The sequence below is a fragment of the Peromyscus maniculatus genome, chromosome 15 (genome assembly GCF_049852395.1).
Source record: "Peromyscus maniculatus bairdii isolate BWxNUB_F1_BW_parent chromosome 15, HU_Pman_BW_mat_3.1, whole genome shotgun sequence".
NCBI classification, from domain to species: domain Eukaryota; kingdom Metazoa; phylum Chordata; class Mammalia; order Rodentia; family Cricetidae; genus Peromyscus; species Peromyscus maniculatus.
The window spans coordinates 7,081,812-7,106,448 of NC_134866.1; the positions used below are offsets into that span (position 1 = coordinate 7,081,812).

Below are 24,637 nucleotides of genomic sequence, written 5' to 3' on the forward strand. Positions count from 1 at the left end.
TGTAACTTTTGTTTATGTTGTATTTGTTTAGCTCTGTGAAGCTGTGTGACTGTGCCTTTCTAAAACTCTTAGTGGTCTAATAAAGAGTTTAACAGCCAATAGCAAGGCAGGAGAGAGAAATAGAGAGGACTGGAAGGCAGAGAGGATAAATAGAAGGAGAAATCTGGAAGGAAGAAGAAAAAGCAAGAGAACAATGAGAGGAGGACACTAGGGACCAGCCACCCAGCCAGCCATGGAATAAGAGTGAAAGTAGGATATAGAGAAGTAAGAAGGCTTTGTCCTTTTTTGGTTATTATCTCATTCTGGCTTAGACTTGAGTACATGTTGTTCTCCATGTCCTGCTGACAAGGGTGTTGGAGATTGATTGTCCTTTGTTCATGGCTCTCTTAGAAACTGTTTATTCAGTCTCAGGAAACTGAAATTGAGGCCTGATCTCTGAGAGAAGACCTAGCAGCCTATTATATGGTGTTTGCTTGGTCCTCTCAGAAATCATGCATCTAGATTCCTCCTCCCAATTTCTCTTTCTCTGCCCAGAAGTCTGGCCTATCCTCTCTTGCCTAGCTATTGGCCATTCAGCTCTTTATTACACCAGTCACAGCAACACATCTTCACATGGTGTACAAGTATCTCACGACAAAGTATTGATTTATTGACTTATTTAGTGGTTAACTTAAAGCACTGCCCGCACTACTTATTTGCCAAGCATGACTTCACTTGGTAACCTGGAAGAGAATGACCTGGAAAAATAGCTGAAACAATGGATCATTGCCCTTCATAGCCTGCTGACTGCCACGCTGGCCTCGATAAAATCTCAGTGGCTTGCCCGCCCCGCTGTGTGGTTTTAGAGTATGACGGTACAAGTGGACCAGCATTGAAGCCTTTCAGGAGCTGTCCTGGCTTCAGTCCACCAGGGACATCTCCTCTCTTCCGCTCCCACTGGTGTCAGAATGCTTATTCTAGAAAGATTCCCACAACAGTCTCATCCCTATAATACAAGATTGGCTCTACAGTGGAAACCATTGTGCATAACACAGCCATAAAGACAAAATCATGTGAGTTTCTTGTAACTATCTCAAAGTGTAAGAAGTCAAAATGAATGTTTTATTCTGTTGTAAAAGTTTCGAATAAGCAGACCTGTGCGTGAAATCACAGTAAAGTGACCAAAGATAACTAATAAATGTAATCAACGTTACTGTAAGATCTCCACTCACATTCAAACGTCTTCGTTTGCGAGCCCAGGATTTTGAGAGCAGCCGGACTCCCTGCGTGGCTCCCTCTAGCGGCAGAGATGGCACGTTTCACCCCTTTCCCGCCGCCACGCGCCTCCAGCGACCCCGGGGAAATCTCTGTTGCACAGACTTATGGGAAATGTAGTCTCACCCGTTGTGACGTCGCAAGCCAGGCTTGGCCGGGCGGCGCCTTCCGAGTTCGTTCTGTGCACGCGCGCTCCCCCCTCACCCGGCTTCCCTCTCCGATTTGGGCTCACGTTTCTTACTCCCCTGCTGGGGTGGCATCCCTGAGTGAAGGTTGGTTGGTTCAGGGTGCAGGGCAGCCCCCCAGGCCTGAGGGGTTGATTGTGCAGGGTGAGCCGGTAGGTCCATCTTGGAAGCAGTGGGCACGGGGCACACGGGAAGCAGGGCGGGAAGAAGCAGCTCCCCTTGGAGGTGCTGTTCGAACCCAGGCTGGGCCACTGAGCCTGGATTGAGGTCCGTGCTTGGGAGAGGGCGGTAAGGATCAGTCTGCTGCTGCTGCTGCTGCTGCTGCTGCTGCTGCTGCTGCTGCTGCTGCTGCTGCTGCTTCAGGCCACCCAGGGTCTCGCGCCCTCGCTCCCTGGCAGGGCGGGTTAGCTGACTGCCGGCCCCCGAGGCTGTGCCGGGGTCGGGGGCTCACTTTCCAGCTCGCCTCGGGAAGCTTGCTGGCACCGGCTGACTCCCTCTTACCGGGCTGCCGTCAGGTTTCTCAGCCTGTCTAGAGAAGAAAGTGGAGTTTCTGGTCCCCACTGCACTTTAGAGCCGCGTCGTGCTCGTGTTTATGGAGTTGGTAAACCACCTAGTATTCATTCACGCTTGTGAAGTTTATAAACTCTTATCTCAGATTCGAGAAACCGAGGGAGGCAAGAGGCGGGGGCAGGAACAATGTAGCTGACAATGTAGCTGGACTGGAGGAGAGCAGTCAGATGTCTCTGGCTTCTCTCACAAAATCTCCAAGGCACATGGACAGGAGTCGCGAGACTTCTCATGACTTCCTCTCTCTCCATTTTGTTGTGCTAGGCTTGTGTCTAGGACCAGCTTCCATGGAAGGAGGGCGCGACAGAGACTCCGTATTCTGATTAGGGGATGAGTATGAATGCGCAGCAATTCTTAGGGAATCACGTTTTGCTCCCTGTCCGGAAAGGATTTGCTTTTCTTTCACCTAGAGAGTAACCTTTGCCAGACTCAAATATTTGAGTGTCCTCAGATATTTCCTTTTAAGACCCCCCTACATGAGACCATGGCGGCAGGCCTTCTGCCCTCCACCCACAGGCAGCCCACAGTGAGGACAGTGGCCTGTGCTGGGCGGCATTAGGGATGGTCCTTGCAGTTAATTCTTCCATTGGGAATCTGCACTAGTTCTTTACCCAGGGTGGTCTTGAACTCCTGATCTGCCTGCTTCCTCCACCCAACTGCTGAGATCAAAGGTGTGTGCCACCACTGCCTGGCCTCTATGGTTCACTAATGGCTAGCTCCGCCCTCTGATCTCCAGGCAAGCTTTATTTGTCAGAACACAAACAAAAGATCCCCACAGGTGTCACTTTTCATTGGCCTTGATCTACCGCTCAAAATGTGTAATGCTCTTTCACTTGGAGGTCGAGGGAGGCAAGTCAGAATTCAGTGCCTTGGTCAGGCCTGAAACAAGCTAGAAATTGGAAGCCTGTCCCACTCAAAATCCTGAGGAAGAAGTCCAAATGTTGGAGACTGTCCTCTGAGTCACGCCTTGCTGCTCCACGTGTAAGCAGGGAGCGGGCAAGCACAGCATTGTGACTTGTTCTCCTGTCCGCCCCTCTGCTGGGAATTGAACCCAGGCCTCACACTTCTAAGAACTTGTCCCCTGAAGCTGTGTTCCCAGGCCTTGCTATTCTTTTCTATGTTCCTACCCTCCACCTGTCATCGTCCTGAGTGCTACAACTCGGCCACAGTTGGTGGGTTCCCCCCACAAGTCTGTTCCGGCGGAGCTTGTCTTGGTCAGCACTCAACCGTGCATTTCCATCGGGAGTATTTGGATCTTCCTGTATTTCTGAGGGATTGGCAGTGTTTTCTTCGTATTCCATTGGGTGGCTTGATCAACTTGAAATTCGTGAGTTAGGAAAAGAACATTGGAAAGAAATCCATTCAGCTCCCACTTGATGTGCAGAATGCATTGGGGTGTACTGGGAGCAAGGATTAAGACTGAAAACAACTAAGTGTATTTTGGCTTCATTCATGTATCTGAGCTATTCATGGAATTCATATTTTAAAGAAAATTTGCTACAGTGGACAGATGGCTGAAAATTGTAAACTATAGCTCAGAAAACATAAAAAGGGAAACATTAATATAGAAAGGAACAGCTGCCCCATTGTTATTTTTTGTTTTCTTTCATGCTCCTCCGTGGTGTCCATAGAAAGAGCCAAAGCGCCCTCCTCCCACAAATGCATGGTCTCACAGTTGCACAGTTTTCCTGTTGTCAGCCAGGAACACTTCCTGGTGCTGCTTCTCACGCATAGCCCCGTTTTCACTCTTGCAGCAGCAGGTGAAAATATTACTCTACCTTGTCTCTATGTGTGATAGTTCTTCGTAATAGTTTTCTTATTTGTCACAAAAGCAGATCTCAGCACTATTTTGATGCAGGTATGTTAATTTTTTATATTCATTTTTTTTCTAACTAGAAGGTCATCTAAAATGGGATGGAATGCAACTTGTAAAAATCACTTAAATTTAGCTGAGTGGTGGTGGCCCACGCCTTTAATCCCAGCACTTGGGAGGCAGCGCAGGCAGATCTCTGTGAGTTCAAGGCCAGCCTGGTCTACAGAGCGAGATCCCAGGACAGGCACCGAAACTACACGGAGAAACCCTGGGTCGGAAAACAAAACAAAACAAAACAAAACAAAACAAAACAAACAAACAAACAAACAGTCACTTGAATTTTGACAATGTCCTAAATGAGAAACGAACAAGAAGTGCTGTACATGTGCATAGAAAGTGTTCAGGTGCACAGGTGTTCAGGTGCACAGGTGTTCAGGTGCAAGGAGGTGTTCAGGTACACAGGTGTTCAGGTGCACAGGAGGTGTTCAGGTGCACAGGTGTTCAGGTGCACAGGAGGTGTTCAGGTGCACAGGTGTTCAGGTGCACAGGTGTTCAGGTGCAGAGGAGGTGTTCAGGTGCAGAGGAGGTGTTCAGGTGCACAGGAGGTGTTCAGGTGCACAGGTGTTCAGGTGCACAGGAGGTGTTCAGGTGCACAGGTGTTCAGGTGCACAGGAGGTGTTCAGGTGCACAGGTGTTCAGGTGCACAGGTGTTCAGGTGCACAGGAGGTGTTCAGGTGCACAGGTGTTCAGGTGCACAGGAGGTGTTCAGGTGCACAGGTGTTCAGGTGCACAGGAGGTGTTCAGGTGCAGAGGAGGTGTTCAGGTGCACAGGAGGTGTTCAGGTGCACAGGAGGTGTTCAGGTGCACAGGAGGTGTTCAGGTGCACAAGTGTTCAGGTGCACAGGAGGTGTTGAGGTGCACAGGAGGTGTTGAGGTGCACAGGAGGTGTTCAGGTGCAGAGGAGGTGTTCAGCTGCACAGGTGTTCAGGTGCACAGGTGTTCAGGTGCACAGGAGGTGTTCAGGTGCAGAGGAGGTGTTCAGGTGCACAGGAGGTGTTCAGGTGCAGAGGAGGTGTTCAGGTGCACAGGAGGTGTTCAGGTGCACAAGTGTTCAGGTGCACAGGAGGTGTTGAGGTGCACAGGAGGTGTTGAGGTGCACAGGAGGTGTTCAGGTGCAGAGGAGGTGTTCAGGTGCACAGGAGGTGTTCAGGTGCAGAGGAGGTGTTCAGGTGCACAGGAGGTGTTCAGGTGCAGAGGAGGTGTTCAGGTGCAGAGGAGGTGTTCAGGTGCACAGGTGTTCAGGTGCACAGGAGGTGTTCAGGTGCAGAGGAGGTGTTCAGGTGCACAGGTGTTCAGGTGCACAGGAGGTGTTCAGGTGCACAGGAGGTGTTCAGGTGCACAGGAGGTGTTCAGGTGCACAGGTGTTCAGGTGCACAGGAGGTGTTCAGGTGCACAGGAGGTGTTCAGGTGCACAGGTGTTCAGGTGCACAGGAGGTGTTCAGGTGCACAGGAGGTGTTCAGGTGCACAGGAGGTGTTCAGGTGCACAGGAGGTGTTCAGGTGCATAGGAGGTGTTCAGGTGCACAGGAGGTGTTCAGGTGCACACACAAGGGTGGGTTTCTGCCTGCTTTCATGTTCCACTGAATTTGGTTACTTTTTTTTCTTTTATTTCCTTTTCTTTTTATTTATTTATTTATTCATTCATTCATTCATTTAGTCACTCATTCATTTATTATTTATTTATTATTTATTCATTCGTTCATTTATTTATTTATCTAATATTTATTTATTCATTCATTCATTCATTTATTTATTTATTTATTGAGACAGGGTTTCTCCTTGTAGTCTTGGCTGTCCTGGAACTCCTTAGACCAGTCTGCCCTTGAACTCAGAATCTGCCTGCCTCTGCCTCCCCAATGTTGGGATTAAAGGCGTGTGCACTACTGCCCCAGCTTTGGCTACTTTTTTTTTTTTTTAATCATTTACTTTAAGTCAGTGTGTTTTTTAAAACTAAGATTAATTTCCTTTCAAGAACAGAAAGATAGGTTTCGTTTCTTAGTCCATTTAGCCTGTTTTGTGATGGGAAGGTCTATTGATATTTAACGTTATTATTGCAGAGTGTGCATGGTTGTGGCCCTTTTGTTGTTGGGCTGTTTGTGTTTGTGTTTGTTGTTTGCATTCATACTTTGAGTGTGAGTAATTCGACCTCCCTTGTTTCCTTTCTACAGTCTCGTGGCTGTGTTTGTCCACTCTCCAGTCTAAAGTATTGCTGCTAGGCTCTCTTTGGGGCTGGTGTGATTGACATGAATTCTGTTAACCTATTTGTATCCCGCAAAGTTTTCTTTTCTCCTTTTAGTTGCTGAGCATAGTAGTCTAGGTTGGGATATCTGGTCTCATGGAACTTGGAGTGAAATATCCCAGGATCTTACAGATTTCAAAAAATTTCTGAAACTTAATGAACTTAACGTAGTCCTATGATGAAAATGTATATCTTTAAGAGTATTTGTTAAAAATCATAAAGAACACAAATAAATGACTTCATGATACCTCAAGAATTGTGCAAAAGAGCAACAAACCAAACACAAGTCCAGTAGACAAAAATGATAAAAATCAGCATGAAGTGGTGAAGTAGAAACCAAGAAAACTATCAAAACAACCAATGAAACTCAGAGCTTGTTCTTTGGGGAGAAGGCAGACAGACTGTTGGCTCCACCAACTAAAAGGAAGAACTAGTGAAGAGGACCAGGGATAAACAGGGCCACACTACAGCGGACACCAAAGCAACCCAGCATTCTAAGGGAGCACTCAGAACCTTTCCTCCATTCCACTGGAAAATAGAAAAGAAATGCTCACGTCTAGATTCCTCCAAACCATGTATTCCAGACTAAGAGGAGGTCAGCAGCCTGAGCAGACCCTACAAATGAGGGGACTGAAGCAATAATTCAAAGCCTTCTCTCTCACACACACAAAAACCAACAACCCTCTCCCCACCAAAAAGTAAGAAAGAAAGAAAGAAAAACAATCCCAGATGGACTCACTCAAGAATTCTAACACGCTTTTAAAAGAATATCTACAGCCAGTACTTCTTAAAACATTAAAAAGGAAAAGAAGAAAGGAAGAAAAAGAAAAGAAAGAAAGGGAAGTACTTTCAAACTCCTATAAATTCAGTATTACTACTGAACTCCGTGCCTACTAGGAAATTCAGACAGCGTCTGTACCAGAATCTGCATTTTCATTTTATTTCACATTTATTCTGTGTGTTACCTGCTGAGAAGTAACTTCTCACACACTATGACTTTCTCCTGTGAGAAATGTGTAAAAAGTGTGATGCATATTACAAGTGTGTGTATGATTTTTATCCCCTACTAGATATATTCATTTGACATTAACATTCTTAATTGTATGATAGCCATATGCACTTATAGGACCTTTTACCATTCATTCTCTTTAGATGGGTAGTTTGTGAGATCATATGACTATATCAAAAATAAGTTAGTAATATCATTTACCCATATCAGAAGCATTTCTAGCTCTGTTTTTCCCTTAGGTAAACTTTAGAATGGTGTTCACAAGCACATAATGCCTATTGGCATTTATATTACTATTAATGGTTTTAATTAGCTTAACTAATGGTTTTAATTAGTTTAATGTGTGATATTTATTCACTGATCTTTATTTCAGAACATGCTGTCATTCAAGGATGTGGCCATTAATTTCTCTGCAGAGGAGTATGAATGCCTGGACTCTGCTCAGTGGAATCTGTACAGGGATGTGATGCTCGAGAATTACAGCAACCTTGTGTTCCTGGGTGAGGGTCATGTCCATAGTGAATTCCTAATTCACTATTAGCATGTAACCTCCTTTTATAGACCATCTCATGGGAGCTTGCACTTTCTAACATGGTCCATATAGGCCTGCTCTTTTGTTTGTTTTGAGACAGGGCTTCTGTGGCTATCCTGTAACACACTCAGTAGACCAGTCAAGCTAGCCTTGAACTCAGAGATCTGCCTCTTGCCTCCCAAGTGCTGGGGTTAAAGGCATGAGCCACCATGCCCAGCTCACAGCACCACTTTTCAGGCAAAATTGTTGATATAACTAAGACAAATTTCATTTAATTTCTTCTTGTGCTTTTCATCTATTTATTTGAGTGCGTGCATTCTTCACTGTAGTTATAATGTCAGAAATTAAATGGAGTGAGGCATGGAACACACATGGAAAAGAAAATGTTTTATTCTTTTCTGATGTTAAAATTTTCCTTGTAAATGACAGAAATGAAGATCTGTGATTATAAATCCCTCCTAAGGAAGTATTCTAAAATGCCTATCAGGAACAATTTGAAAAGCTAATTTTCTAGTCATTTATTTACTTATTTATTTATAATTTTTTGAGATTTATTTATTTTTTATGTATATTGTGCTCTATCTGTATGCACACCTCCATGTCAGAAGAGGGCATCAGATTCTATTATAGATGGCTGTGAGTCACCATGTGGTTGCTGGGAATTGAACTCAGGACCTCTGGAAGAGCTGCCAATGCTCTTAACCACTGAACTATCTCTCTAGCTGCCTCTACAGTCATTCATTGTATCCTTTTTTTCTTCCTTATAAGCGTAATAATGGAATACAAATGTTAATTCTCTTCTTTGTCCCTTCACACAGGCCTTTCTTTCTCCAAGCCATTACTGGTCAGATTTCTGGAGAAAAACCAAGAGCTTCGGAAGAGTCAAGCAGCAGCTGTGCGCCAAGGTGTGTAGGAATGAGGGGTCGGAGGGCAGGGTCAGGGGTCAGATCCAACAGAAAGCCAGGCTTTACCATGTACATTGAGCTGGCATTTTCCGTTTGCTGGTAGAAATAAGTTTGTAGCTCTCCCTCTTTATGGCTTCTGTTGTCCGAGAAGGGCGTCTCTCAGCTGATTATAGTGCTTCAAGTCTCTAAGCGTGGAGCTCTGCTTATATTTTTAGTGATTGCCAAAGTACTTCATTTTGGTGAGAATCTACATTGCAGTAGACTTTTCACTATTTCCTACACCTCTGAAAAATTGCACACATTTCTAAAGATATACCTGTGAAGTCTTTGTATTCAGTAACTCATAAATACACTTAAAGATTATTTTTTTTTTGAGATTATATCATTTCCTTCCTTTCCTTCTTTCCAAACCCTCCCATATACTCCCCCTTGCTCTCTTTCAAATTCATGGCCTCCTTTTTAATTATTTGTTGTTAAATGAGTGTCTGTCTGTATACTTATATTCCTAAATACACCGCCCAGTCTGTATAATGTTACTCATATGTATGTTTTCAGGACTGAACATATTGGATAACCAATTGGTATGCTCTTCCCTGAGGAAGACTATTTCTCCTTCTCTCCACATTTCTTGGTTGCCTGTAGTTCTTTGTGCAGGGTTAAGGCCTTGTGGGCTTGCCCTGTCCACTGTGGTATGTGTGTTTGCTGTCCGTCTAGCTCTTTTTCAGGGAGTCAAGTTGGTGAGACATTAAGTGTAGTTTCTCACATCACTAGGAGACACTATCCCACAGTACACTTCCTGGTCCTCTGACTCTTCCCGATTGTTTCAGGCCCTCTTCCACAGTGGTCCCTGAGCCGTAGGTGCAGGAGTTGTTTTGGAGATGTGTGATGAACTAGGCTCCACAGCTGTACATTTTGATTATTTGAGGTTTCCTATAATGGTTTTTTGTGTATTGCAAAGAGAAGTGCCCTTGATGAGGGATAAGGACCGCACTTCCCTGGGGGTGTGAGGACAAACATTTAGAATGCAGTGTTAGAGATTATGCTAGTTTAGAAGAGTGGTGGCCGTAGGTTCTTCTTCAAGATCCATGATTTCATTAACCCTGGATAGTTGGCTACGTTTCCCATACCAGGCATGATTTCTCTCTTATTGAGTGAGTCTTAAATTAGAGAGCTGTTGGTTACCACAGAGGTATGCTTGGCAATACTGAACCCTTAGGGTTGTTGTGCCATGCTGGTCATTGTTGGGGTTCATAGGCATCAGGACTGGGTAGGACTTTTGGTTGCTCCCCTTCTTTGGATGCTTGCATGGTGCCATCTGTTACCATGAAAATTAGTCCTCAAGGAGGAAGCATCCAGGTCTTTTCCGGCTCTCAGGACTCTGGACCCTGTGTTTTAAATGCATGCTGTTTTCAGCAATAGGAACTCACCAAGCAACCAAAGGCGTTAATAATAGTCTGCAATGTTGTGGGAGTCTCTTGGACAACCCTGACTAACTACTCAAAAGAAGCTTTCTCGTGCCTGGTGTTCAGGTTCTTTTTTTTTTTTTTTTCAGATGGTCTTTGCTCTTGGAGGGAGCATTGTCAGCTCAGATGGGAAAACTTCACTGAAATTTTATATGTATATTTATACCCAGATTTCCATGTATTACAATACATATAGTTTTAGGTAGATACTTAATAGTATGAGTCCTTATAACTTTTTAAGATAACCTTACTGTTATTTTTCCTCTTCCCTCCTTCTGTATTATCTCCCTCTCTGATTACAATTCCCCCTTCTGTCCTGTCATGTTTCTTTTTTTCTTTGATTTATTGATTTACTTATTTAGAGACAGGGCTTCTCTGTGTAGTCCTGGCTGCCCTGGATCTTACTTTGTAGGCCAGGTTCACCTTAGACTTACAGAGATCCACTTGCCTCTGCCTCCCAAGTTCTGGAATTAAAGGCATGTACCACCATGTCCAGCTCTGTCACAATTCTTTATATCATGTTAATTAAATTGCCTTATCAGAGTGCTATCTGAATCATTGTATTCATCTTCATGTTTTCTCCCAAACAGTGTGAGTGATTTAACATGCATGCCCTTTGTGGGTAGATAGTCATGTGTGAAAACTGTACAAGTTGTTAAGCATTTTGGGGATTTGAGGTTCTTTGTTCTTCATTTTGCAGTTCCATTTTCTCTATTCTAATTTTGCCGTCTAAGCTGCCTGAAATCACCTGTTTGCATGTACTCCATGCCTAAACATTTATGAAAAATCTATATTAAAGTATCTATTTCTGTGACAAACAGAATTGTATACTTCCACTTACACCTGTAAACATGGCCCTCATATTTTCATGACTTGTCTCTCTTTATTAGTTACTCAGTGGCTCTTTCTCTTGTAAATAAATAGTTCTTTTTTAAAAAAAAATTTACCCATAGGCAATTTTATATATGCCTACAATGTATCTTTTTTTGATTTATTATGTATACAGTATTCTGTCTGCATGTATCCCTGCAGGCCAGAAGAGGGCGCCAGATCTCATTACAGATGGTTGTGAGCCACCATGTGGTTGCTGGGATTGAACTCAGGACCTCTGGAAGAGCAGTCAGTGTTCTTAACCTCTGAGCCATCTCCCCAGCCCAATAAATAGTTCTTTAAAATGTGTTAATTGACATGTGTGTTGTTAGCAAAATTTGACATTTTTCCTAATATTATCTTTCTGATATTTATACTCTTGTCATTAAAATATAATATAAAGCCTACTAAATAAATTGATGGAAGATATTATTTAATGGTGTTATGAACAGTCTATGAAAAGTTGTCTGGTTATGCAGCCTATGTTTTCTATGTTCCACAACTAAAACTTCATGCTTAGGATAAAACATTATCTGTTTCCACGTCTACCCAGTTTGGCACAATCGTCATTAACTTCCTGTTTTCCGCGTTTGGCTACTTCATAATTTTCTGTGTATACACTCACATAGTTTCTCTGTTTGTTTAATGGACTTCTTTCTGTTAGCATAATGCTTGAAAAGTTTCCATTACCACCCATGTTACAACTTTGGGAGCTATTTAAATTTGAATTATGTTCCATTATTCCTATATTCTATTTTATTTTTTTCTTCCTATTTCAATTGAAGTTGAAATGATTTCCACATACAGTGGAAATTTTAGGTGTTGAACATGTTATAGTTTCTTATTTATCCATGGAAATGAGTTATAGTCTCCATGTTAAATATAAACATTATAAATATGACAAATGTTCCTAAGCTTTTCTTCATTTCCTTTTACTCACCAGGAAAGAAACCTTATAAATGTAAAGAATGTGGCAAAGCCTTCGCTAAGAACTCATTTCTTACTTATCATCTGAGAATTCATACCGGAGAGAAACCCTACAAGTGTGATAAATGTGGCAAGGCCTTTTCAAAGCTTTTCATACTTACTAACCACCAGAAAGTTCACACTGGAGAGAAACCCTACAAGTGTGAAGTATGTGGCAAGGCCTTTACTGTGCTTTCCACACTTATTAACCACCGTACTGTGCATACTGGAGAGAAACCCTACAAGTGTGATGTATGTGGCAAGGCCTTTTCTTTGGCTTCCACACTTATTAACCACCAGAAAATTCACACTGGAGAGAAACCCTATGAGTGTGAAGTATGTGGCAAAAAGTTTTCCAGTCCTGCAGACTTTAAAAAACACCAAAGAGTTCATACTGGAGAGAAACCTTACAAGTGTAAAGAATGTGAAAAACCCTTTAGTAGTCTTTCAGACCTTAGTAAACACAAAGTTGTTCATACTGGAGAGAAGCGTTACATCTGTGAAAAATGTGGGAAAGCCTATAGTAGGAGACACCACCTTAATCGACACAAGCAGGCTCACACTGGACAGAAATCCTATAAGTGCACAGAATGTGGCAAAATGTTTTACTATGCTTCAGGCCTTAAAAGACATCAAAGAATTCATTCTGAGGAGAGACCCTATGAGTGTGAGGAATGTGGCAAATCCTTTCCCTGTCCTTCAGATGTTACTCAACATGCGAGAACCCATAAGAGACTGAAGCAATACACCTGCGAAAAATGTGGTGAGTGCTTTACTATTCAAACAACGTTTTCCAATCTCCGTAAAATTCGTCTTGAGGGAAAACCATCTGAATGTGAAAGATGTCGAAAGAGCTTTTAAAGGCTTTTAGTAAAACACACAAAGTGTTCAGACAACTAGCCTGCCAATGTGAAAGATGTCGAAAGAGCTTTTAAAGGCTCTTAGTAAAACACACAAAGTGTTCAGACAACTAGCCTGCCAATGTGAAAGATGTCGCAACGGTTTTGTGTGTCTTTTAGTTGTTGCTCAACCTCACACAATTCACACCTGAGAGAAGCCCTGCATGTGTGCAGGAAAGGGACCAGAGTTTAGCTGTTCCTGTGTCTGGTGTATAAGCATCGGCAAATCCATTCCAATGAGGGAGCCCACAAAAGCAATCAATTTGGCAAGTCCTTTACCTGCTCTTTGCACCTTAAGTATCGCCCCTTCATGCTGCAGAGGCACTCTCCATGTACAAGCATTGTGCCAAAGCCTTGACTAATACTTCATCTTCATCACCACCAAAGAACTGACATAGGTGAGAAACTCTGCAGATGTCCTTGTTAGCTTCAAGTGTCAACTTCACATAGCCCTATCATTATCTGAGGGACTTTCAACTAGGTATTTGACTCAATTGGATTAGCCTATAGGCATGTCTTTGGGGACATTTTCTTGATTTTTAAGTGATGTACATTAGTCTATCCAAGGATAAGGAGTGCCACCCCAGGGCAGATGTTCAAAGCTATATAAAAATTCTTGGTGAGCGCAAGCATGATGGAGCAAGGAAGTAGCTGTTTTCTATGGCAGTGATTTTCAATCTTCCTAGACTGTGACCCTTTAATACAGTTCCATAAACGTATTTCATTGCTACTTTGTAACTGTAATTTTGCTAGTTATGCTTTGTAATGTAAATATCTGATATGCAGATGGTCTCAGGTGACCCCTGTGAAAGGATGGTCTGACCCTACAGGTTGAGAACAGCTTCTCTGGTTTCTGCTTTAGTTGCTGCTCTGACTTCCCTGGATGATGAACTATAACCTTTAAGGTGAAACAGAGCTCTCTTCCCCTAAGTTGTTGGTGGTCATGGCATTTGCCATGGGAAGAGAAATCAAAGTAAGAAAGCAGTGAATGTGGGAAGCTTTCCTTCTTCTGTCTACTTTATCTGTCACCAGACTGTACGGGAGATAATGTCACACAGCCTTTACGTTTGTTCAACCTTCGCTGGCCACTGGAGCATTCCCATTGGAGAAAAGCCCTGTTTATGGAAAGAATATGACAAGGACTAGAAAGGAACTTTGTGAAAGTTATGGGATAGCTGTTGAACAGATTCCAATCTCCTGCAATGTTTTCAATTTATGCGTAAGAGAAACCCTGCAAATCTAAGTGTTAAGAGACATTGTTTATTCTTCATATATCAGAGAGTTTGTTTTGTTGAGAAACCATATATATATGTGACACACCTCCTTCAACAAGGCCACATCTCCTAATCCTTCCTAAACAGTCCACCGACTGAGAACCAAGCGTTTAAATATATGTATGAGCCTGGGGGTCCATTTGTACTCAAACCACAACAGTAGTGGACAGTAGCCTTCAACCAGGAGCCAGATTAAACGTTCCTTAAAGATGCTCATGTACATTATCACAGCAATTGGAAAAGTTACTAATAAAAATAATAAAAGTGTCCATTCGACATTTGATATGTATGTATCAGAGTGTTTTCTTCCTACTCCCCTTTAGTTCTGCTTTGCCCCCTTATTACCCTATTCTCTTTCTAAACTGTTTTCTGCTTATACACACACACACACACACACACACACACACACACACACACACACACACACACACACACACACACAGAGCCATGCACAGACACAGATGTAGTATCAGTACAGCTTTATGTATAATGATTATTCATTATGTATAATGAATAGCACAGACATGTTTCAATGTTTCCATGTCTCTGCTATTAGTTACTATAATAATTGTAGTATTTCAGTGTTAATATCTTTCATTCAGTTTGAATTTATTTTTGTGTAGGGTAAGCAAAGTGGATCTAATTTCATTCTTCCTTTGGGAAGAATTTGGATATCTAATTTTGCTAGCAGTATTTGTTGAAAAGGCTGTCTATATTTTTGGAAATTTTGTCAAATGTTATGTGTCCTTTACCTCAATGTTTTCTGTCTGGGTGGTAGTTTGCATTCCATTATTTACATGTTTGTTTTATATGAGTGCCATGTAGTCTTCATCACCAAGGCTATGTAGCATAGTTTGAAGTTGAGTAATATGATACATTTGACTCTTCTTTCTTCATAAATTGCTTGTGTGTGGTCATTTTTGTTTCCATGTAAGTTGTGTGTTTTTCTAGTTCTTTGTCACTGAGATTTTGCTGTGGATTGCATTGAATGTGTAGGTTGCTTTCATTACACTAGGTGCTTTCACAAAATGGGCTCTGCAAATCCCAGAACATGTGATGTCTTTCTGTCTTATAATGCCTTCCTCTAAGTGATGCTTTTTGATATTTTCAAATTTTGCTTGTAGAAGCCCTTCACCTCTTTGGTTAGAGTCATTCCCAAATATATTTCCTTAAAAACAAAACAAAACAAACAAACAAAAAGACTATGGTGACTAGGTGCTATTTTTCCTAATTACTTTCTTTGCAAGTATCTTGTTGTTGTATATAAAGGCTAATGATGTTTTATGTTGATTCTGTGAACAGCTATTTTATTGATAGTATTTATCTTTGTCTTAGGGTTTTCGTTGCTGTGATAAACCACCATGACCAAAAGCAAGCTGGGGAGGGAAGGGCTCATTTTGTTCTATAATTCCAGGTAACAATCCATGACTGAGTGAAGTTAGGGTAGGAGATCAGGTGGGGCTGGAACCTGGAGGCAGGAACTGTGGAGAAGCTTTGGAGGAGGTGCTGCTTGCTGGTTCCCTCTCTACGGCTTGTTCATCCTGCTTTCTTACAGCACCCAGGACCTCCAGACCCGTTGTGGCACCACCCACAATGAGCTGGGCCCTCCAGTGTCAATCATCAGTCAGGAAAGTGTATCACAGGCTTGCCAACAGGTCAGTCTGGTAGGGGCATTTTCTCAGTTGAGGTTCCCTCTTCCAAAATGACTCTAACTTGTGTCAAGATGACATAAAACTAGTCAGCACCATTATATTTAGAAGTCTTTGGTGGAGTATACAAGAAGATCTTTTAGAGTACATTCGTGTCATCTGTAAACTGGCATAGTTGAATTTCTTCCTTTCTAATTTTTCCCTTTGCCTATTTCTATTTTCATCTTTCTTTAGTTAAGAATTTCATTATAGTATTGAAAATGTAGAGATATTAGGAACCTTTGTCTCATACTAGAGTTTTCATTTTTCTTCATTTATTGACGGTTACCAATAGTTTTATCATCCATAGCTTTTTGAAGTTCGTCAAGTGACTTTTCTACAAGAGATGATTTCTGTTGGTCTCCTTTATGGTGTATTATATATTGATTTGCATATATTGAGCCAGCCTTCCATAAGGGGGTGGTGCCAAACATAAGATAAAGTTTGACTATAGTTAATTTTCTCTAAAAAAGTCTATATTAATTAGAGCTATTTGTCGTGTGTGTGTGTGTGTGTGTGTGTGTGTGTGTACTTGGAATAATAGTGTTACAGTGGCTCCTTAGAATGAGTTTGGTAGTGTGCATCTTTTTCTATTTTGTGGAAGGGTTTGAAAAGTGTTGATACTAAACTTTCTTTGAAAGTTTTAATTACTGCTTCAATCTCCTTAGTGCGAGGGGTCTGTTTAGGATGTTTATATCTTCTGGTTTTATTTTCACAGGGCCATAAGTACTTATAAACATAGCTGTTTCTTCTAAACATTTCTGATGTTTTTGGAATATAGGTTTCAGAGTATCCCATGATCATCTCTTTGCTCTGATTTGTTTGGCTAGCGGATGGATACTGCAGAAACTATCATGTGACCTTTAGTAAAGGACCACTCTTTGCTTAATTCTATATGTTGTTCTTCAGTCTCTAACTTATGAATTATGCCTTGGTTTTTTATTATTTTTATTGATCACTATTTCTTGTTAACATCTGTATTTCTGTTTGGCTTCTTTTTCACCTTGGAGTTGCATCTTAGATTTTTTTTTATTTGAGACCTCTTTGCTATTTCAGTTAAGAACTTCTCAGTATAACTGTTCCACTTAGAACTGATTTTCTAATCCTTCAGTGCCACTGCTCATTCAAAGGTGTATCGTTTAGTCACCAATTATTTGTGCATTTTCTTAGGTTAGTCTTTTTATTCCTTTCTAGTTTCAGTACAGTGTGTTTTGATAGGATGCACAAGATTATTTCTTTTTTTCAATTTATAGTGAATTGGTTTGTGGCATGAAATGTGGTCCATTTTAGAGAAGATATCTTATGCCAGTGAGCAAAATATGTATTCCTTATCTGTTGTGTGTCATGTTCTGTAGTTATCTTTTAAACTCAGCTGATACCTTGGAGGATCCTTTGCACCTTGTTTGGAGGACCTATCTAGGATGTGAGAATGCAATGTTGAAGTGTCCTGTTTTTATTTTCTCTGAACTGTTTGTTCTTCATGTCTTTTAATGTTATCTAGGTGGAATTGAGAACCTATTGATTTTGTGTAGAAACATTTGCATTAGTTATGTCCATTTTTATGTACGTGTAGTGACTTCATTTCTTCTGATTAGTTTTTGTTTGTCATCTCTATCAGTTCAGATTATTTTAACCAGGTTTTTGTAGCTTCATTTGCTTTATGGTTTGATGATCTGGTCCAACAGATCATACTTCAGTGATGGGGTATTGAGAGAGAGGACCAAGAGATCAGAAAATGCAGAGGAATGAAAATTGAGAAGATTGGGATGGCTGAAGAAACTCTATTTTATCCTAGGCAGGTACCTCCTAGACATTTGTCTCTGGAGGATAAGTTCCCAGTAACCGCACACACAACAAATGTACAGCCAGACTATCTGCACGTTATGATATGACGGACTGCTTTTTGGCTTCTGTGACCTGCTTATGCAGACATTCGAGGACAGATTTGAGGTGACTTTGACTACCTAACCTTGGCAGAACAGAACAGCTCTTTGGCTGCTTGTGCAGCTGCTTAAGGTCTTCTTGTGGTTTTTGCCTTTAAAAGTCCTTCCTTTATACCCACCCCACCCCCCTTTCAGATGGCATCTCAAGTTTGGCTCAATGAGTATTGTTCTGCTAGCAGCTTTAATAAATTTAATTAATTTTATAATCCAGATCAGGTCTATGGTCTTTTCCCAGGAGTCACAAACTCCGTAACAAAGGTAAGAAAGTTTGAGGTCAGAAGGTCTTGCACAAGCTATACCTTATTCCAAACAAGCTTATTAAGAAGTACAGCATTTTATACAGTCTTATGGAGGCTAGACTGACAAAGTCAGCAAAAACTATCATACAGTGGGACCAAGTCAGCAGGAAGCTAATCAAACCACGTGGCACAAAGGGAACACACAGTATCTCAAGAATATTACAGACTGAGCACACAGCAGCCTTGGGACTGATAGCCATTCCCTGTGGGGAGTGTTGATGTCTCAGGATCTGAAGCCACAACTCTCGCAAGGTCCTGGCACCAAGCTTTTCCAAGCCTATTTCTGGTCTTGGAGAAGGAGCTGTGTTCCTTCTCTGTACACCAAGTTCTTAGGGAAAAGCTCCCCAGGCCCTGGCTCTGGGCCATTACTGGCTCTGCTAAGCATGTGCCTGGTTTTGAGAAGGCCAGGGCCTTTTCCATATTTGCGGCCCCTCAGTTATTCAGATTAGCCCCCCACAGTTTGATTTTCCAGGATTTAGCTCTATTTGTGGGTCTCTTTACTAGCTGTTTTTCTTTTGAACTCAGTACATTAATCTCATTTATTGGGTTTGGTAAGTCCACTTGCATTCAGGGTTGGTTATAACTCAGAAGGGTTGACTTTTGAATAGGATTTCACTTTTTCCCCATGGGTGGCTTCTCTCCACATTGATTCCTTTCCACATTGGCAGTCTTGGATTATGCTAGAGAAAAGTAGAGATGCCTGTAGGTTAATGAAAACTGTTCCAGTACTGACATATATCTTGTTTATTTGATAGTTGGCCTTTGATTAATAGGAAATTTCTCATTAAATACTGTGCTGGATGGTTTTATGACACAGGCTAGAGTCATCAGAGGAAGGAGCCCCAGTTGAGAAAATGTCTCCATAAGATTGGGCTGTAGGCAAGACTGTAGGGCATCTTTTTAATTAGTGATTGATGAGGGAGGCCCAGCCTATTGTGGGTGGGGCCATCGCTGGGCTGGTAGTCCTGGGTTCTCTAAGAGAGTAGACTGAGCAAGCCATGAGGAGCAAGCCAATAAACAGTACTCCTCTGTGGCCTCTGTATCAATTCCTGCCTCCAGGTTTCTGCCATATTTGAGTTCCTGTCCTTCAGTGATGGATTACACTGTGGCAGTGTAAGACCAATACACCCTTTTCTCTCTGACTTGCTGTTGGTCATGGTGTTTCATCATAGTAATAGAAACCCTAACTATGGTACTATAAAATATATGTCTTCAATTTTCTCTCCTGTTCCTTATTGTGGGTTGGTGTATTTGTTTGTGTTCAATGGTGGCATTTCTCCATGAGGCACTGGGAAAAGAGCAAAATGAATGAGATCTAGATCTGTGCACAATGACCGTAAACTGGAGCTCCCAGTAGGAATAACACCTACAGCTGTGTTCGATATCTGTTCAACAAGAAACATCACAAATACCATTATGCTTTGGTAGCTAGGTGTGGTGGAGTTGGCTTATAATCCCAGCACTTAGGCAGTAGAAGAGCCAAGGTTAGATGTTCAGGGTTATCTTCAGCTACACAGGAAGTGTGAAATCCATTTGTACTGTATGACACTCAGTATCAAACTAGAAAAGAGATTATAACTCTTAATGGGACATGTATTGAATTATTTATTTTTACTGATTTTATATTGCAGCATTCCTAGTTCAAAACTCTATAAAATATGTCCCCCTTCATGGATGGGGTGTCTTTGTTTATATGTGAACAAATGAATTTATGTGCTGTATGTACACTGGACTATAATGTGATTACCTAAGCCAGTTGCCCATAGGGTGATGGAGGTGTGAGTGTGTCTACCTTTTTTTTTTTTCCTTTTAAGATTTGTCTTAATTTTATGTGTAAGATTATTTGGCTTGCATGTTTGTCTGCACCGTGTGAACACTTTGCCTCCAGAAGCCACAGTGGGCTTTGGATCCTCAGGAACTGGAGTTACAGGTGACTGTTAGCTTCCATGTTGGTGTTAGAACATGGGTGCTCTTGGCCACTGGCCCATCTCTAACTTCTTACATGTGTGGCCCAAGCTGGCCTTGGCTCCTGGTCTTTGGGCCCCCACCTCTTTAGCCCACCATAACAGTGAGCATTATTACAAATGGATATTTCTTTTTCAGCTCCTTTTAAAAAATACTATTTCTTTTATCTTTTGAGATTATGATTACATCATTTCTCACCTCTTGTTTCTCCCTCCACACTTTTCCATATATTCCTTCTTGCTCTCTTTCAAACTGATGGCCACTCTTCATACACACACACACACACACACACACACACACACACACACACACACACACACAAACTTCTAAGTCTATATTACCTTGTCTGTATTTATGTATTTTCAAGGCTGACAATTTGGTATTGGATAACCAAGTGGTGTGCTCATTCCTGACGAAAACTATTCCTTCTCCTCTTAGCATTCCATAGTTGCCTATCATTCTTTCTGTAGGGTTAAGGCCTCCTGTGTGTTTTCCTATCCATGTTAGCATGTCTGTGGTACCAACTTCTGTTTTAGGATTACTATTCTGTGATGAAACACCATGACCAAAAGCAAGTTAGGGGAGAAAGTGTTTATTTGACTTACATTTCCATATCACTGTTCATCATCAAAGGAAGTCAGAACAGGAACTCAAGTAGAGCAGGAACCTGGAAGCTGGAGCTGATTCAGAAGCCATGGAGGGATACTGCTTACAGACGGATTGCGCAACTTGCTTTCGTATAGAACCTAGGACTACCATTTCAGGGATGGCACTACCTACAATGATCTGGGCCCTCCCCCATTGCTAATTAAGATGTTTTACATGGTTCTAGCAATACTCTACCATCCTGGGACCAACTTGTGTCTTATATCGGATTACTATTTTTATGATAAACCTGACCAAAAGCAAGTTGTGGGATGTATTAGGGTTTTCTAGAGTAACAGAACATAGAGAATGAATCTTTATACATAGAAAGCGGATTTATTTATTAGAATGACTTACAGGCTGCACAGTCCAGCTAATGCAACAGTGATGTGCAGTGAATGAAAAGTCCAAGAATCCAGTATTTGGCTCAGTTCATAAGGCTGGACCTCTCATCTGGTCTTCAGTATATGATGGGATCCTGAAGAAGTAGGCTCCAATGCCAGTGAAGGAATGAATGTGCTAGCAAGGTGAGAGGCACTAGGCAAAGAGCCAAAGCTTCCATCTTCCATGTCTTAATACAGCAGTGCGTTTCAGCCTTCCTGATGTTGCAACCCTTTAATACAGATCCTCAAGTTGTGGTGACTCTCAACCATAAAATTATTTTTGTTGCTACTTCATAATTTTGGTACTATATGAATCATAATGTGACTATCTGTATTTTTCTAAGGGGGTTGCAACCCACAGGTTGAGAACCACTGTTATATAGGCTTCTAGCAGAAAGTGTGGCCCAGATTAAAGGTGTATCTTTCCACCTCAATATCAAGATCAAAGGTGTGTGTATTCCTACCTCAAAGGTCTAGACTAGAAGTGGATCTATCCACTTCAAGCAAAAAAAATTCCTCACAGGTGTAATCCCTCCATTACAGTTAATTCCAGATGTAGTCAAGTTGACAACCACGAATAGTAATCATAGGAATGAAAGTGTTTATTTGGTTTACATATCCTGGATTACTGTCCATTGGAGGAAGCCAGGGCAGGAACTCAAACAGTAGAACTTTGGAGGCTGGAGCTGATGCAGAGTCCAAGGAGGGCTTCTTCTTACTGGTTTGCTCTCCAGGACTTGCTCAGACTGCTTTCTTAGAGAACCCAGGACCATCAGCCCAGGGGTGGTACCAGCCACAATGGCCTGGTCCTTCCCACATCAATTATGTATTGAGAAAATACCCTCCAGGCATGCCTACAGCCTGATCTTTACAGATCCACTTTCTCACTTGAGGCCTACTCTGATGACTTTAGCTTGTGTCAAGTTGAAAAAAAAAAACCAAAAACTTGTGGTAATAAAACAGAGCAAAACCACCTTCTGATCTGGGAAATAATTTCATTGTGAATCGGTGTCCATGGCATAAAAATGAACATTTTCCTCTCGTGGGGTTATAGTTGAGCCTCAGACATTACCAGTACAGGGATAAACACAACTGAGATGAACTGTGTAACTGTGGGAACACCCTGGTGTCAATCTAGCCTCTTTGATCTTCTCAGGACTGTATTTCTGATGCCTTTGTACTAAAGGAAGAATCATTTCTGTGTTCTGAGATGGGGAAGTGGTGGGAAGCTCAAGAAAAAAAAATACCCATTAAATACTGTCACACAGGAGCAATGGCAAGAACAGAAAAAAAGACAGTGGTCAGTTCCCACACCGCACTGATATCAACGCTGATTTTCCTCAAGAGGAGCAGAGAGCTCAGAGAATGCCCGGTGGTGAATACTTGCCTGGGTTTGAGAAAGACTGGAGAGAAGTGGGTGAAGCTCTGGTACAGCTCCTACAACATTAAATTGTTTACCCAGGTAAATGGATAAAAATGTGGACAAGGGACCCACGACCGTTGAAAAGAGTCTCAAAGGGATTCTGGGGCTTATCTGTAGGTGTAATAAGAGATACATGTTTCCTGGCCCATGCTCCAAACTGAGTTCCAGTGTACACACTAAAACCTTTTTTTTTTTAATTTGTAGTTATTAGGTATTAAACCAAGGCCTCTTTCGTTCTATGCAAATGCTTTATCGGTAAGTAACCCCGTCTCTATTCCTACTTTGTGATTTGGGACATAGGCTTGTGATCCTTCTGTCTCAAGACCCAGAGTAGCTCAGATTACAGAACATTTCCAGGAAACTTGGGTTCAAAAACAATTCTAAAAAGAATTTGTGGTGTGTCCCAACTTAGCTTCTTGCTCCGCTTTTTTGAAGTAAAATTGAGTCAATGTGATTTTTTCCTCTTGCCATAAGATTCTATGTACACCTGAGCTTTTAAAGTCAGGACACATTGATTAGAGCCAGAAGTAAGCCCAATACTCTTTGTCGTCAAAAGCTGGACTCACATCCCCTCAACGCCCTTTGCAAATCTGTAAATCTGGGATTTTTAAAGCAGCTTAATTCCAGTTAGAGTCCCTGGGTAATCAACTGTACATCTCACTCTCTTAGGTGCGGGGCAGTCCTTCGCATAGGCTTGTGGGAAATGTAGTCTCTCATCATGAGAGACAGGACTCTGCTGTCTGTGCTTCCGGGTTCATTCTGCATTTTTGTTTCTCCAAACTCTGCATCTTTCTCAAAGTTGGGAGAGTGCGGCTTGTGCTCGGCGTTCGACATGGAGGTTGGTCAAGGGTGCAGCGTAGCCTTGCGGGCCCGAGGGCCGGTGCGGGGTGGGCAGGTCCGGTCTGCAGGGAGCGGAGGTGGGGTGGGTGGGAGGCGGGGAGAAGCTGACTAGGAAGAGCCGTGTTGACACCGGCTTGGCCGGGGTGCTGGGGAGGGATGGGGAGAGGGCGTGCGGATGGTGCCGGGAGTGAATGCTCCGTTAGGACCGGGAGGCTGCCTGAGTACGTCAGTCTTGTGCTTCAGGGACGGGAGAGCTGGCCTCCTAGTGCAAGAGCGGAGAACGTGGAAGGTCCAGGGTTGCTAGAGCTGGGTGGCTTGGTCGACTGCTTGTGCCCGAGATGGTGGTGGGAGCTCACATTCCTGCTTGGCTGGGGAAGCATGCTGTTTTTACCTCTCACACTGCGCTTGTCAGACTTCTCAGGACGTCTAGAGCAAGTGGGGTTTTTCTGGTCCCTCCTTGTACTCTACAGCCGCCCGAAGAATCTTCGAGTTGACAAAAGTTCATAAAGCCCATAGTTCCCGAGACAGAGAGTTCTGCGAGAGAGTTTGGTTATGGGATGTTAGTCTCATTTTTTTTCCCCCCCCCCGGAATAAATTGTTATTTTTTAGGATGGCTCACTTTGGGTAGAGATCTCTTATGTGTACCCTCCTTGACCTGAATCCTCACACTCACACACATATGAGGCCGAAAAATCCCATAAAGGGGACACTCTAAGCTTTGCACGTTCCAACGACCCTACATTGCAGAGTGAAAAATACGAGAAAACATTACCACATCCAATTGCACCAGAGATTGCGATGTCAGAACTTTAGACTCCTTTTTTTTTTTTTTTTTTTTTTTTTTTTTTTTTTTTTTTTTTCCGTTTTTGAGACAGGGTTTCTCTGTGTAGCTTTGCGCCTTTCCTGGAACTCACTTGGTAGCCCAGGCTGGCCTCAAACTCACAGAGATCCACCTGCCTCTGCCTCCCGAGTGCTGGGATTAAAAGGTGTGCGCCACCACTGCCCGGCTAGACTCCTTTTCTGAAAGGAGAGATTAGTTGGTGTGAGGGTTATTAATGGAGTGGCTTGAATGTCTCTGGGGAGGAGGAATAGTCGGGTACAGGCTGTCTATATTGCTCTCTAGTCACAAACTTTTCTTCCATCCTAGCAGTGTCTAGAAACTCTGAAACCAACAACAGAGTTCTTCGTAACAGTTATTCTTGGGGAGTAGGGTGCCCAACTATTTATACAGTGTCAGAAAGATCAAAAGATGAAATTGATCTGTGGTTCACTCAGTGTTCTATGATTTGTATACAGTGGGCAGCTCACCCTGTCTATTTTTGTTGTTTTTTGAGACACAGTTCCAGCTGTCCTGGAACTCACTCTGTAGACCAGGCTGGCCTTGAACTCACAGAGATCTCCCTGCCTCGGCCTCCC

The 24,637-nt window shown here is 42.3% G+C and overlaps 1 protein-coding gene across 2 annotated transcripts in view; it reads left to right on the forward strand.

The window, feature by feature from the left end:
- Positions 1-1,768: 1,768 nt before the first annotated feature.
- The window catches only part of LOC102903815 (uncharacterized), a 34,602-nt gene continuing 11,733 nt past the window's right edge, over positions 1,769-24,637 (forward strand). The window contains exons 1-4 of one of the 2 annotated variants that reach the window (XM_076552268.1): positions 1,769-3,864; positions 7,500-7,626; positions 8,477-8,563; positions 11,840-12,583. In XM_076552268.1, the coding sequence (XP_076408383.1) occupies positions 3,859-3,864; positions 7,500-7,626; positions 8,477-8,563; positions 11,840-12,583 (964 nt within the window). In that variant the 5' untranslated portion in view covers positions 1,769-3,858. Of the gene's footprint in view, positions 3,865-7,499; positions 7,627-8,476; positions 8,564-11,839; positions 12,584-23,110; positions 23,220-24,637 lie in introns of those variants that run through there. The other variant, XM_006979969.4, reaches the window with a different exon arrangement.